A 15308-nucleotide genomic window follows, 5' to 3' on the forward strand; every position below is an offset into this window, starting at 1 on the left:
GACCTGCCTCTTGAGAAATCTGTATGCAGGTCAGGAAGCAACAGTTAGAACTGGACATGGAACAACAGACTGGTTCCAAATAGGAAAAGGAGTACGTCAAGGCTGTATATTATCACCCTGCTTATTTAACTTATATGCAGAGTACATCATGAGAAATGCTGGACTGGAAGAAACACAAGCTGGAATCAAGATTGCCGGGAGAAATATCAATAACCTCAGATATGCAGATGACACCACCCTTATGGCAGAAAGTGAAGAGGAACTCAAAAGCCTCTTGATGAAAGTGAAAGTGGAGAGTGAAAAAGTTGGCTTAAAGCTCAACATTCAGAAAACAAAGATCATGGCATCCGGTCCCACCACTTCATGGGAAATAGATGGGGAAACAGTGGAAACAGTGTCAGACTTTATTTTGGGGGGCTCCCAAATCACTGCAGATGGTGACTGCAGCCATGAAATTAAAAGACGCTTACTCCTTGGAAGGAAAGTTATGACTAACCTAGATAGCATATTCAAAAGCAGAGACATTACTTTGCCAACAAAGGTCGGTCTAGTCAAGGCTGTGGTTTTTCCTGTGGTCATGTATGGATGTGAGAGTTGGACTGTGAAGAAGGCTGAGCGCTGAAGAATTGATGCTTTTGAGCTGTGGTGTTGGAGAAGACTCTTGAGAGTCCCTTGGACTGCAAGGAGATCCAACCAGTCCATTCTGAAGGAGATCAGCCCTGGGATTTCTTTGGAGGGAATGATGCTAAAGCTGAAACTCCAGTACTTTGGCCACCTGATGCGAAGAGTTGACTCATTGGAAAAGACTTTGATGCTGGGAGGGATTGGGGGCAGGAGGAGAAGGGGACGACAGAGGATGAGATGGCTGGATGGCATCACTGACTCGATGGATGTGAGTCTGAGTGAACTCCGGGAGTTGGTGATGGACAGGGAGGCCTGGCGTGCTGCGATTCATGGGGTCGCGAAGAGTCGGACACGACTGAGTGACTGAACTTAACTTACTTATGTCTCAGAGCTTCCCTGGTGGTTCAGATGGTAAAGAATCTGCCTGCAGTGAGGGAGACCTGAGTTCGACCCCTGGGTTGGGAAGATTGCCTGGAGAAGGGAATAGCAACCCACTCCCGTATTCTTGCCTGGAGAATTCTATGGAAAGAATGAACCTGGTGGGCTACAGTCCATGGGGTTGCAAAGAGTCAGACATGACTGAGCGACTAAGACTTCTACTTTATGCCTCAAGCCTCCCCTCTTGGGGCCACCATGTACAGCTGTCAAGGTTGAGCACTGCACAGCTCCAGGGGCCGCCATTCATTTGGACCCTGATGAGAATGGTATTCTCTGGAGTCGTGCAGCACAGGTGCTCTGTTAATCGGAGGAGAGAGAAAAGGACAAAGCATAGGCAGGTCTTGTTCATCTTGGTGCCAGTGGGCACCTGGCCTGTTGCCTGTTTATGGTCTTCGCTCAAGTGTGGCTTGCAGAGTGTGCTCCGTCCACTCCAAATACCTCAACCAGAGGATGGGAGGCCTAGAGGGAGGAAGTGAGCCCCTCGTCTTCTGCATGCTTGCTGGAGCCGTGCCTGGACAACCTAGCTCTGGGTTCGCTGGGGCTTGAGAGGCCTCCATCTACTTCCTGAGCAGGGAGCCCGCAAGGCGAGGCCTCAAAAGGGACAGTCGTGACCACAGGATGGCGGGGGTGGAGACAAGCTGGAGTTGTCCCAGCAGCCGGTTCAGATTGAAACTCCAAGCAGCAAATTTACAGCCCCCCTGAGCTAGCGCAGACCCCCAGGAAGCACGAAGTCCCAGCTGCCTGGAGTCGTGTTGGGGCGGAGAAGGGGGGGCCTCTGGACCTTTCCGCCCTCCTCCTTTCCAATCAGTAGCTTCTCAGCCAGGCTTGGGAGCTCTGCCAGGGGCCCAGACCTTCTGTGCTGGGAAGTGGGGTGGCTTGGACCTCAGAGGGTGTGATGGGGAGGGCTTCCTGATGCTTGGGGAACTGGGAAGGGAGTGAGGACTCGGAGTAGGGATTCCTGCTGGGAAGTCCTGTACGGAGATCAGCTTGGAGAAACGGAGGCAATCTGTGCTTACTTGGCCACAAGGTAGCCTCTAGGACCAGATGTTTGGGTTCTGTTCTCAGCGAGCAGCTCTGCCGCTTCAGGAGCCCAACGAGGCTTGTCTGATAAACAAGGGAGCCCAGATTTGGTGACCTGGTGAGCTCTGCCACTTACCAGCACACAACGTGAACAGGTGACCTTATGTCCAACCCTGGGGATGGCAGAAGAAACGATAGTAACTGCTTGCCAGGGCTGTTGTGTGATTATGTAACGCCCGGCACGAGGTAATCAATACGTGCTACCTATTATCACTGCACCCTTGGCTTTACTATCCCTGCTGTTTGTCCTCTCTTTGCAGGCCTGGAGACCAGATCGCCAACATACTCTTCAGCCTTCCTCCAGCGTCCGCCACCGCTCCTTCTGGGGAGGTGGGCATGGGTTCGTGACACCTTATCCCTGGTGTTATAGCTGCCTCACTAAGCCACCCACTAGCAAAGGTCACGGGGTCAGGGGGTGTGGATGGAGGATGGGAGTCTCTCTGGGTGGACACATCCACTGCTCTTTGGAGAAAGTTGCCGCCGAAACACAACTGATTGGAGCTGGGGGTGGGTCAAGACATAGACATCAAGGCAATGCTCACACTCAGTTTATTCAAAGCCTGGAGACAACCAGGGCTTTCTTGTCCCCTTAACATGGGTGTCCTCCCAAGGGAGGCCCAGAGACATCCCAAGGACCCTGAACTGAATGAGGCCTTTGGGCGCACCCTGGACAGGCCCTGAAGCATTACCAGGCCACCTTCTTTGGTTACTAGTCTCGACTCTCCCCCAGTGCTTGAGTCCTTGCAGGAGGGCACGCAAAGCACCAAGACCTCCACCTCCAGATGCACCTCCCCAGCTCAGGTTTCTGTGAAGCGTCAGCCACATCCTAGGATCTCCTGTTCTCAGGTACGGCTGAATGTTCCCAAGCTCCTTCACACACCCTTTACTGGAAGGATGTCCTTTACCCATGTCCTTCCCATCCTTTACCAGAAGACAGAGCTGCTAAATTGGCCGCAGTAGCTTTCCTGTCCAAACAAAAATAAAACATCAATTCAAAAGCACCCATAAGTGTCATTTAGGAAGATGGAGTCTTAAGTGGTCATTTTCATAGACTTCTCTCTTGGTGGGATAACCTTTGCCTCATCCCCAAACCTGCAGTGGGTCATCTCTTCCCTTCAGAACTACATTTACACACGCCTCTAGTCCATCTTCTCCATAGGCTCCAGGGTTTGTTCTCCCGGCTCCTGACCAAGCACCAAGAACTCACCAGGACAGAGTGCAAGGAACTTCCTAGAAGGATCATCCACCCATCCACACCAGTTCCTGGGTCCTGAGGGCCCGTCTTCTTTCCCGCCGCCAGTGCCACAAAAGTAAAAGCCAGCAGGACTAAGAACCCAGCCTTGTAGATCAAACACACACAAACCACCTTCCTTCCCCTCTCCCCATCCCCATGTAGAGGACCAAACTATTCCTTAGCAAAATGACTCACACTACCAACAGTTTCCCCTCTTTCTGGAGCCCTTGCTAATGCCAGGCTCCAAGCACTATGTAAATTAATTCTTTCCAAATCTGTCTGTCCTTTTTTCTATTAGTTTTTAGAGGCCCAGGGGTTCGTACCTCTCTGGGCAGACCTGGTGCCTAACAGAGATTCCGCACAAGCAGTGAATTCTCAATAACACTAGAGATGAGGTCTACTCCCACCTCCAAGACAAGCATTTCAAATCTGACCTTGGGGGAACTGTTTTTGAAGTAGGAGGTCATTTTGCGCTCATTGTGGGCTCCATAGCTGTTGAGCAAAAAGAAGGGAGGGGAACTGCACCTGGACATCCTTTCTGCCCCCATCACCTTCCAGCTTCCCAAGCTGTGATGGAAGACACTGCAGAGAACCCAGAGGGCGGGGGAGCTGAGGTGGCTGGTGGCCTCCCTGCAGAGCTCCCTGCCCCATCCACCAGGCGTGCACTCGGACAGATGCAGGCACTTTCCCCACACCCCCTACCTGCCCCATCGGTGGCAATGTCTAGGGGCTGTTTCTGCCACTGAGGGAAGCCCCACTGGCAAGCAGTGAGAGAATATGGAGCAGAAACAACAAATAAGCTGGAAGATGTGGCAGCCAAAACAAACCAAATGCAAAAGGGCTGCTGCTACCACCTCTGCTGGGCCTGGGCCAGGAGCACAGAGACCAGAGCACATACGTGCAAGGACACACACAACTCCCGCCAGCTCCCTGCTGGCTCCCCCGTTACTGGGGCCTCCTGGGCAAGGGAGCCTTGCAGTCAAGGCTGATAGGGAAATTGGGATGGGGGGATTTGGGGGCATCCGATAGAATCGTCTCCGTCAAATCTCCCCAATGCTTCCTACTTTGTAGCTGCCGAGTGACCCTCCAGTCCTACAACACACCCTGTTAGTGAATCCCCTTTGTACACGCTGATGCCTTTGCCTGATGTGGCCTCTCCCCTCTCTTCTGCCTGGCAAACTCCTCTTCATACTTCAAAACCCAGGTCAAAGGTGAAACCATCTCAGACCTCAGCAGGAAGTTAGCCATTTCCTTCTCTGCACTTCTCTATTGTGGCTGTTCTTACCTCTTACATCACACATCTTATTCACTGCACGAAAACTGGTATATCCACCTTCCCAACTAAATGGTGAACTCCTTGAAGGCAGGGGCCATTTTATACCCACCTTTGTATCCCCAGGGCCCAGCCCAGGTCTGTGGCTCACAGAAGGCACTTGGGCTGTGTTTAGTCATTAGAACGAAGCCCCAGTCCTTCTGTGAAGAGTTTGCTTTCCTGTGCGACTGGCAGTCACTTCCACAGCATGAGTCCCTCCTCAGCAGGAACCTTCAAGCCAGAGGGAGAGGTTTTGCCAAATGAGAAGGCTGATTTTCAGAATCCCAAACCAAACTGCCTTCAAGCAAACTAGAACCAAATTCAGTTACTAACCTTTAAATCAAAGTCTTTCAAGCTCTTGTGACCTCCCCCAACAGTAAAATCGATGTCATAACTAGCACACATCTATATACATATCTATAAAAATGCCAACAAAATATTACCATGGAAGTTACTTTTTACTTGATTTTTAAAAAGGTTTTGACCTAGTAAATCAAGACCCACATATGGGTCATCAACTGCTCTGATAAACATTGCTTTAGACGACTCGTTTGATAAATACGAAAAATCAGATCCTCCTAGAAATATCCAAGCAAATAAGTGCTTATGACCTGTGTGCCCAGTAAGTCAGAGGGAAGGCTTTTCTTTCCCACTTAGAACAGCCCAGCCACAGGGTGTGAAGGGCTCTGAACCACAGCTGTTTAGAACACTTTGGATCCCCCAGGACCAGGGATCAAATGAAGCCGTGTCAATCCCTCCCACAACCTAATACAAAGGAGGCTCCATCTTTGTGTTTCTCTCTCCTTAAGCCCTCATCCTTCCTGTGCCCAGGAACTACCAACAGAGAAGCTGATAGTTTCCTCACACACAACTAGACCCCAGCTGCTTGCCAGCAGGCAGGAATATCTACTTATTCTCTCTGCCTTCTTCTGCAAGGATGAAATATTTTAAAACAAACACTGGGGCTGTCAGGCTTCTGCACTGCACTAACGTTTGTCTTATGTTGCAGTGTCTGTAGGACAATTTATGTTCTTTCTATGAAAGCAGGAAACACCAGGGTTCCCCTCCTGTATCTAAATCTTTGTCAAGTTTCTTCCTACTCTCCTCTCCAGAATTTACACAGGGGAGAGGCAGTGCAGCGGGGTGGGTGGCCAGGCAGCAACATAACTTGAAACTTTTTATTGTACAGGACAATGGCTACAGACCACAAAGATCCAGGAAGACCCACTGCTTGGGCCCAACAAAAGACGGTAATTGCCCTCTCAATTCAGAGTCCTCCGGGCTGCCAGCGGATGGGCTTTTTCCTACATGGCTCTGGTTGAAAGATCCATGACAGTACTCAGGACAAGAAGAGCCACATCTGAGCCCCAGCTGTATGGGGATGGGTGGATAAGGTGAGCCAGCTTCATCTCAGTTACTTGGGCGTGACCCTGAAGACACGGATATGGATGGCAGAGTTGTTGCGGATCCGGGTCAGCGGCTCTCGTGAGTCAGTCTCCGGTTCCAGCTCATCGACAAGCTCCACGGTGGAGGTATTGGCAGCCACTTGCAGGGACCCGAAGCTGCCCGCCTGCAGTTGTAGGGCAATGTTGATGGCTCGGTTGATGGCCAGGCCCAAGCCGTGAATGTAGATCTCACTGCATGCGTTCTGACCCCGCGCCCCTCCGTCCAACAGCTTCTGGCAGCGGGCCAGCTGCGCCTTAAAGTCAGTCTTCATGTTGACATAGATGTCATTGGGCCTCCGGGGCAGGCGGTGGGGAAGCCGCTTCCGCAGGGTGTACTCCACCGGGTCCAGCTCCGCCTCGACGGTCCCGCGGGACTCTCGGTTTTCGGCCATGCTGTGTGCCCTGGCACGGGAAAGGGACGAGATCAACCAAGGGTGAGGAGCGACCCACGCTTCCTTCCCCACCCGGTTTCCAGCCCAAAGGGTGCACCCGGGCGGGGGCGCACTCGACGCCCCTCTTCCCTCCCACTCTCAGTCCGTTCCCACTCAACTCCAGCTCCCGCAGCTCCCCTACCCTCAGTTCGCGGACATTCATTACAACGCTCCCCACCTCGGGTCCGTCCACCGCCCCCTTTCCCCAGCACTCCAGCGCCTACTCTCTCCAGTCCCCGTGCTTTCCACGCGCACGCGGCCCGCTCCTCTGCCAGGCCAGTCGAGCGTTGCGCCGACTGGCCGGAGGAGGTGGCGCTGCCCGCGACCACCAGGACCCCAGTAGGGAAGAGGGGCGCGCCACACAGACGCCGGAATGCTGAAGCCCTGTAGGCGCGGGGCGTCGGAAAAGGGTGCCGAGTGCGCACGCGCGCCCGTCCCCCCTGCCGCGGCCAGGCCTGAGGGATCCACGAATCGCCTTCCCGGCCTGCGTTCTCCCCGCCCCTTTCCTCAGAGCTGGCAAAACCGCGCGATGTGTTTGAATAACGCGAGGCTTCCGGGGCTGACGGGATCTACCACGTGTACGCCTCTTAGGCGGGGCGCGGAGGCGGGAGGCGTGTACCAAGTCCGAGTCCGGGGAGGATCTGGGTAGGGCAAGTTCTGGCTTTTTGCGGCCAGTCCAAGTCCCCGGTTCGCGAGGGTGGCTGGCGGGGGGCGGGGGGGGGGGGGGTGCGGTCCCCAAGGAGAGAATAGAGGAGAGGAGACTTTTGTGGGGGCTTGGAGAATTTGGGAGTCAGGGCCTTCCAAAGATGGTAGGGAGGGCGCCGAGTTCCATAGAACGTGATCGGGAAGGTGTCTGCGTCCGTCGCAGTTCCTCGGGTCAGGAGGCGTGGCGGAGTTGGCAGAACCGACTTCCCGCCCAAGGTTCGCGTCGCCCAAAGACCAAGAGCGGGTAAACGAGTACCGAAGCCCGGTCCTTGTGGGAGGACAGCGCTCTGACACCCCTCTGCAGTTCACGGGGAGCCGTCTTCCCATTCCTCTGGCAGGGCTGACTCTAAGGCCAATCGAGGGCTATGAGCCGTTGTGGTTGAATCGCTATGAACTGCAGCTTGCTAGGCTTCCTTGTCCTTCACTATTTCTGGGGGCTTGCTCAAACTTATGTCCATTGAGTCGGTGATGCCATCCAATCATCTCATCCTCTGTTGGCCCCTTCTCCTGAGCCGTAGGCCTCCCCCTCCCAAGCCTTCACAGCTTCCTTGTGGCCCCCCTGACCCACCCACTCGCACCCCTCAACTGCCTTCCAGCTCTTCGGTCACTGCGACCACTTGGGAGCTGGGACGTACGCCCCCTGGCGGGAAGGGCAGCGCAGCACTTGCGGGGATTGGTGGCTCCCCAAGACCACTGGGAAGGGGCTCTCTGCCCACATTGGTTTAGCTTTTGGAGAATTCCATTCGAAAATGAGTCAGACCTGCATTGGAGACCTCAACTACTCTCCTCGGAAGTTTCCTCATCACTCAAATAGGGATGACAATTCCTATCTTGCTACCGAGTTTCAAAACCCAATGTAACCGTATAAACTGTAAACGTACACGTGTGAATTGGCATTTTTATGTACCCCCAGACCGCTCTCTTTATTGCCTAGGGTGGAGTTTGACCCCAAATAACTAAAGGTTGGAAAGAGGCCAGGCTCTTGCGAACTTAACCTCCCAGCACCATTTAAAGCCTGCACTTCTTTTAAGCTTCAGATTCTTAGGTTTGGTGGCGTTTATTTGGGGGTGAAGAGGAAAGGCTGACTACAATGTCTCAGTAGTGACATCCGAACTGAATTTTATATATATATATATTTGGTTGCCTGGGTCTTAGTTGGGGCACATGGTTCTTTAGTTGCAGTACATGGGATCTAGTTACCTGCCTGGGGATGGAACCCAGGCTCCGTGCATTGGGAGTGTGGAGTCTTAGCCACTAGACATTCAGGGAAGTCCCTGAACTGAATTTTGATGGGCAAACAGGAGTTCTTCAGGGAACCAAGGAGTTTTCTGGAATCACTGAACACTGTTTTTAAAAGATGGCTGCATAATCTGTTTTCACCTCAAGGAACTAGAAAAAGTAAAGCCAACGGGAAAAGATGGGAGGAAATAAAAAGAGCAAATGTCAATGAAAGTGAACACAGAAGTAAACTCAAACTATAAGCTGGTTCTTTGCAAAGATCAATAAAATTAGTAAGCCTCTAGCAAGACTGACACAAAAGAAAGAACTAGAGAAAGAAGACTCAAATTACGATTCCCAAAAATGAAAGAGGGAATAGCTTTAAAAACCCCTCACGTTATAATATACTTAGAGAATAATACTAACAACTCTACATAGATAAATTCCACAACGGAGATAAAATGGAGGCATCCCTGGTGGCTCAAACAGTAAATAACCTGCCTGCAATGCAGGAGGCCTGGGTTCAATCCCTGGGTTGGGAAGATCCCCTGGAGAGGGCATGACAACCCACTCCAATATTCTCGCCTGGAGAATCCCCATGGACAGAGGAGCCTGGCAGGGTACAGTCCATGGGGTCGCAGAGTCGAACACGACTGAGTGACTAAGCACATACTGGCAATAAGCAATCAGAAGCCAAAATTTAAAATCATTTACAATCATTCCAGAGAGGGAGGAAGAGGGTGAAGGAAAGGAAGGAGAGGGAAAATATTTACGTATAAGTCTAACAAAAACATGTACAAAATGTGTATGCTAAAAAATACAAAATGCTAATCAAAGAAATCAAAGAAGATCTAAATTAATGGAGAGATAGACCGTGTCCCTCTATTGGAAGTCCAAAATATGTCAGTTCTCCCAAAGTTTCATGCAATTCCTATGAAACCCCAGCCAAAAGTTTTAAAGATGTAGATAAGTTTATTGTAAAATTTATATGGAAAGGCAAGGGAAGTTAAAGCAACTTTGAAAAACGAGAAGTTGGAATCACACTACCCGATTTTAAGACTTATTGTCTAAACACAGTATCAAGACAGTGTGGTATCTGCCAAGGAGCAGGCATAAAAGTCAATAAAATGGAGTAGAGAACCCAGAAACAGGTTCACACAAGTACAGCCAGCTGATTTTTAACAAAGGTGCAAAAGCAGCTGAATGGGGAAAGAATGAGTCTAATCAGCAAGTAGTGCTAATTCAATAAATAGGCAAGGAATTGAAATTGAACCTCAGCCCAATGCAAAGAAATTAGCATAAAATGGATGGTAGATCTAAACATAAAATGTAAAATTATAAAACTGTTAGAAGAAATATAGGGGAAAAAAAGTCTTCATGACATAGTCAGGTAAAGAGTTCTTAGATACAACTTCAAGGGCACAATCCATTAAAGAAAAGAATTAATAAATTGTACGTCATCAGAATTAAAAATCTTTTCCTCTGTGAAAGGCCACCCAGCCACAGTCTGGGAGGAAAATACCTGCAAGTCACATATCCAACAATGGACTTGTCTCCAGATTAGAGAACTCTCTAAACTCAAGCATTTGAAAACAATTAGAAAATGGGCTTGAACAGAGGGTTCTTTAGCAAACAGGTATAAGGATGACAAATAAGCGCAAAAGATGTTCAACATCATTAGCCATGATGGAAATGCAATTAAAACCATGATGAGATGCCACTCCCCACCTATTGTTTGTTCTGTTGTTTAGTCGCTAACTCCTGTTGGACTCTTTTGTGGCCCTACGGACCGTACCCTGCCAGGCTCCTCTGTCTATGGGATTTCCCAGGCAAGGATACTGGAGTGGGTTGCCATTTTCTTCTCCAGGGAATCTTCCTGCCCCTGGGATCAAACCCAAGTCTCCTGCATTGGCAGGCAGATTCTTTACCACTGAGCCACCAGGGAAGCCCTTACCCCCCTATTAAAATGTCTAAAATAAAAAATGTTGGACTTTCCTTATAATATCAATAACCTCAGGTATGCAGATGACACCACCCTTATGGCAGAAAGCGAAGAGGAACTAAAGAGCCTCTTGATGAAAGTGAAAGAGGAGAGTGAAAAAACTGGCTTAAAACTCAGCATTCAAAAAACGAAGATCATGGCATCCAGTCCCATCATTTCACGGCAAACAGATGGGAAACAACGGAAACAGTGACAGACTTTATTTTATTGGGCTCCAAAATCACTGCAGATGGTGACTGCAGCCATGAAATTAAAAGACGCTTGCTCTTTGGAAGAAAAGCTATGACCAACCTAGACAGCATATTCAAAAGCAGAAACATTACTTTGCCATCAAAGGTCTGTCTAGTCGAAGCTATGGTTTTTTCAGTGGTCATGTATGGATGTTGAGAATTGGACCATAAAGAAAGCTGAGCGCAGAAGAATTGATGCTTTTGAACTGTGGTGTTAGAGAAGACTCTTGAGAATCCTTTGGACTGCAAGGATATCAAACCAGTCCATCCTAAAGGAAATCAGTCCTGAATATTCATTGGAAGGACTGATGCTGAGGCTGAAGCTCCAATATTTTGGCCAGCTGATGCAAAGAAATGACCCATTGGAAAAGACCCCGATGCTGGGCAAGATTCAAGGCAGGAGAAGGGGACGACAGAGGATGAGATGGTTGAATGGCATCGTCCATTCAATGGACATGAGTATGAGCAAGCTCCGGGAGTTGGTGATGGACAGGGAAGCCTGGCATGCTGCAGTCCATGGGGTCACAAAGAATCGGACATGACTGAGCGACTGAACTGACTGTGGTCTAGTGGTTAAGAATCTGCCTGCCCATGCAGGGGACATGGGTTCAGTCTCTGGTCCAGGAAGATCCCATGTGCCACAGGACAACTAAGCCCATGCACCACAACTACTGAAGCCCATTGGCTCTAGAGCCCATGTGCTGCAACTCCTGAAGCCAGCACGTCGGAGAGCCTGTGGTCTGCAACAAGAAGCCCCCACAATGAGAAGCCAAAGCACCACAACTAGAGAGGAACCCCCACCTGCAACTAGAGAAAGCCCGTACTCAGCAAAGAGGACCCCGTGCAACCCCAAATAAAAATAATTTAAAAAAATTTTTGACAATAGTGAGTGTTTATGAGAATGCAAAGAAATTGGATCTCTCATACACTGTGGAAATCTTCAATGGTCCAGTCACTCTGGAAAATAATTTGGCAATTCCTTCTAACACTAAACTCACACTCACATGACCCAGCAAGAGCACTCACGGACATTTACAAACTCGTACATGAATGTCCACAGCAGTTTTATTTGTAATAGCCCCAGATCTGAAACAATCCATGTGTTTTTAAATGGGTGACTGGTTAAAGTGTGGTACATCCATATGATGGAATACTACTCGGCAATAAAGTTGGATCAAGGAGACTTGTTAGGCTGCTGGAAGACTAGAAACATCCTTGAACAATACTGGGCTGAGCAGTTCATGGTTTACTGTGAAAGGCCAACAAAAGGAGCGAGACAGTGTGACCACTGCTCAGCAGGGAACATGTAGAGGCTTCAGTGGACCCTCAAGGACGCGCAGCCAACATAACCTTGGGGGATGCAAGGTTTTCCAAAGGAAGCTAAGGCTAAGGCGCGGCAGGAATATCTGGTAGTGGGGCACAGATCCTGTGCAGTTCCTGGAAGGTCTGAACTCTAGGAGAAGGGGAAGTCGAAGGAACCAGCAGAGGACTCAGAAAGAGAAGCTGGTGAAGTAGGAGGAAAACCAAAGGAGTATGGTGATATGGAAACCAGGTGAAGAAAGCATTTCCTGGAGGAGGTAGTGACCAGATTTATCAATGTGGTGATTTTGCATTGGAGACTTGACAAGCATTTACACTTGATCAACCAAAGAACTTTGCTTAGGGCAGCAAGTAATTTTGAATACAATAAATTAATTGTAAGGCCCATTTTGTCTGATAATTAACAATAAGCACTGTTAAAGAGCTATCATTCCATTACTCAGGCTGCCTGTCTTTTCATGATATCTAAAATGTTTTCGAAACTCTGACATACAGATAAATATAAAGGCTTGCAACTTAGGTGGGTGAAGCCAGGTATTGTAACACAGTGATTTGACGCTAAGATGGTCCTTACATTTTTGCATTTCATGGAAGGCAAACACTGCAGGGGAATCTGCCATTAGGAAAAAAGGCAGAGAGGTTGGCTGTTTAGTCTTACTTGAGACCTCCCTGTCATCTTAATTAATCATCTAACCGTATCTCTGTTTAGTTCAAAGCTTCCAAATTTAAAAAACACAAACCCAGATATTTCACAGCACAGTACCTGAATAAACAAAAATCTTAGGTCCAAGTGATTTCTTCATTCAGAAAATTTTCTTTAATTTTGTATAGAAAATTCACAGTTCCGATTTATGTCATTTCGCAAAGAGGCTGCGTATACAATTCAACTTCCACAGTGTCACCAGCAGCAGAAGCATTCCCACTCTACAGCTGGGGCATAATTACTTGGCCAGGATCACAAGCTGGTACACAGGGAACCACTCCCAATTTTCCACCCTGGAGTCTGGCGTGCTCTCCCTAGGAAAGTACTCCTCCTCAATCAAAAGCATTTTCATGGGGACTTTCCTACTGGTCTAGTGGTTACGACTGCACTGCCAATGCAGGGGGCACAGGTTTGATCCCTGGGCAGGGAACTAAGATCCCACTTTCTGTGGGGTGAGGCCAAAAGATTAAAAAAATAAAATCATGCCAGCAGTCAAAGCCCTAAACTTTAAGTTCCTCTTTGCTTCTCATCCAACAGGCAATCCAGGCCCTCTTCTCCCATCATCCTGGACTGTCACTATTCTAAAGGCAATGCCCACTTTTCTCAAATCTACCCAAATCCTGCCCTTCCTGCTTGACACAAGTCACCACTTTCCCTGACTGCCTCCACTTCACAGGAATCCCTCTTTTCCCCTGTAACATTTCTCTACCATAACTGACAATCTCATGTTTGCTAATTAATAATTAAAACATGCTAAAGTGAAGACACAACATAGCAACAACAAAAGTTTGGGACTAAGAAAAAACAGCTGCCATAATTGAGAACCTTTTTCTATGAGAACTTGACCTGAGATTGTATTCTGCTGATACATTTTCATACAGTATTAACAATTTGAATATCCTGGGCTCAGAAGGCCCTGCTGCTGCTAAGTCGCTTCAGTCATGTCTGACTCTGTGCGACCCCAGACCGCAGCCCACCAGGTTCCCCCGTCCCTGGGATTCTCCAGGCAAGAACACAGGAGTGGGTTGCCATTTCCTTCTCCAATGCATGAAAGTGAAAAGTGAAAGTGAAGTCGCTCAGTCCTGTCGACTCTTCTCGACCCCATGGACTGCAGCCTACCAGGCTCCTCCGTCCATGGGATTTTGCAGGCAAGAGTACTGGAGTGGGGTGCCATCGCCTTCTCCGGTCAGAAGGCCCTACTAGCTAACATTTGTGAAGTGCTTGCCCTATGCCAAACATTGTGTTCCAGCACTCTACTATAGAATCCAGAGACTCAGAGATTAGCAAAGTGCCCAAGGCCAGAGTCTGGAATGGATGCAAGCCCTCACCTTTTATTAAAAAATATAGTTATTTATTATTTGGCTGCACCGGATTTGGGTTGCAGCCTGCTGAACCTTTAGTTATTGCACGTGGGATCTAGTTCCCTGGCCAGGGAGTGATCCAAGGACCCCTGCATTGGGAGCAGGGAGTCGTAGCCACTGGACCACCAGTGAAGTCCCAAAAAGCCCTCGCTTTAAACAGTTGGATTTTCAGCCTCTGAGCAAGCAGCTTCACTGACTACACTGAGACAGGAATCCTGATTTCAAGAAAGTCAAGGGAACTAAAAAAGTGGTCATGAAAACTCCAAGTGCATAAAAGCCTGGGGTGTACTCCGTGCAAGAACAAAGGGCCTTCCTGGTAGCTCCTGAGGTCCGCGATCCCTTTTGGCACAAGACAGAGGGCTCAAGTTCCAAGTTTGAATTTACCTTTCCCGGTCCTGAGAATTACATTGTTTTTGGTAACGGCTGTTTTAGAAAGCTGGTAAGTAAGAGTATACATTCTGGAGTAACTTCCAAAGAAAACGGTGAAAACACACCCAAAACTTTTTCATCCTAAAAAAAGTTCAGGAATCGGAAAAGTCATTCTTGAAAACCTCCTTTTTAAACAAAGACGGTGTCAATCTACTTCTTGTATTTGCATAGTAGTTTCTCTCTTGCCAAAGCCTCTCACACGCACCTATTTTAATTCTTTCAGCACTCTGGAAAGATAGTGGAATGGGGGCAGGGGATAGGGCAGAGAAGATCCTCAATACCTTACTATATAATAGAATCTGAGGCCCGGTAGCGTTAAAGCGTTAAATCCTTTGCCCCCGAGGTCTAGGGGGCCACTCAGTGGAGGAGTCAGATGCAAATTCCAGATCTCACCAGCCAGCGCTGCCGCGGACAGTTTCTAAATCATTCGGCTCCTCGTTTACTTCATACACCCCGGGATATCTGATGAACACACCTCCGGGTTGTATGTGGTCTCCTTCAACCCAGGCGGGCTTCCCGGAGGAAGCCGACCGTCCGAAGAGTGGCGATGCCGCCAGCGGCGGCCTTCGTCGCGATGGTCGCGCGTCACGTGCCGGGGGCTGCCGGGGAGCACTCCCCGGGACACTCTCACCCCCCCAAACCCCGGCCCGCGGCAGGCCTAGTCACGTGAGGAACCGGGCTCCCGGGTCACGTGCCGGGGTCGGGGGGGTCCGGGGGCGGCGGGCGTCCGGGCCGTGCCCGCCGGGCACGCGGGGAGCGCGCCAGGTCGTGCGGGT

At 49.5% G+C, this 15308-nt stretch overlaps 1 protein-coding gene and 1 long non-coding RNA gene across 4 annotated transcripts; one reads left to right on the top strand and one right to left on the bottom strand.

The window, feature by feature from the left end:
- Positions 1-5852: 5852 nt before the first annotated feature.
- On the bottom strand, positions 5853-15165 carry POP7 (POP7 homolog, ribonuclease P/MRP subunit). Of its 3 annotated transcripts, none has more exons than XM_070780140.1 (2): positions 15008-15165; positions 5853-6535 (listed from the first exon to the last, which is right to left on the bottom strand). In XM_070780140.1, exon 2 carries the CDS (start codon positions 6523-6525, stop codon positions 6103-6105), a length of 423 nt encoding a protein of 140 aa, XP_070636241.1. In that variant the 5' UTR covers positions 6526-6535; positions 15008-15165; the 3' UTR covers positions 5853-6102. The 3 variants fall into 3 exon arrangements, with proteins under 3 accessions (XP_070636241.1, XP_019843801.1, XP_019843800.1); XM_019988242.2 differs by lacking the exon at positions 15008-15165 and adding an exon at positions 6789-6967; XM_019988241.2 differs by lacking the exon at positions 15008-15165 and adding an exon at positions 6707-6913.
- LOC139179761 (uncharacterized) lies at positions 7003-12477 on the top strand. The gene is made up of 2 exons (XR_011564110.1): positions 7003-7209; positions 10505-12477. It is a non-coding gene; the product is annotated as an uncharacterized lncRNA (long non-coding RNA).
- Positions 15166-15308: the final 143 nt, after the last annotated feature.

Source organism: Bos indicus, chromosome 25 (assembly GCF_029378745.1).
Source record: "Bos indicus isolate NIAB-ARS_2022 breed Sahiwal x Tharparkar chromosome 25, NIAB-ARS_B.indTharparkar_mat_pri_1.0, whole genome shotgun sequence".
NCBI classification, from domain to species: domain Eukaryota; kingdom Metazoa; phylum Chordata; class Mammalia; order Artiodactyla; family Bovidae; genus Bos; species Bos indicus.

What these genes read in the sequence shown, in the direction of transcription:
- POP7 (XM_070780140.1), bottom strand. Translation starts at nt 6,525, where the DNA reads ATGGCCGAAAACCGAGAGTCCCGCGGGACCGTCGAGGCGGAGCTGGAC.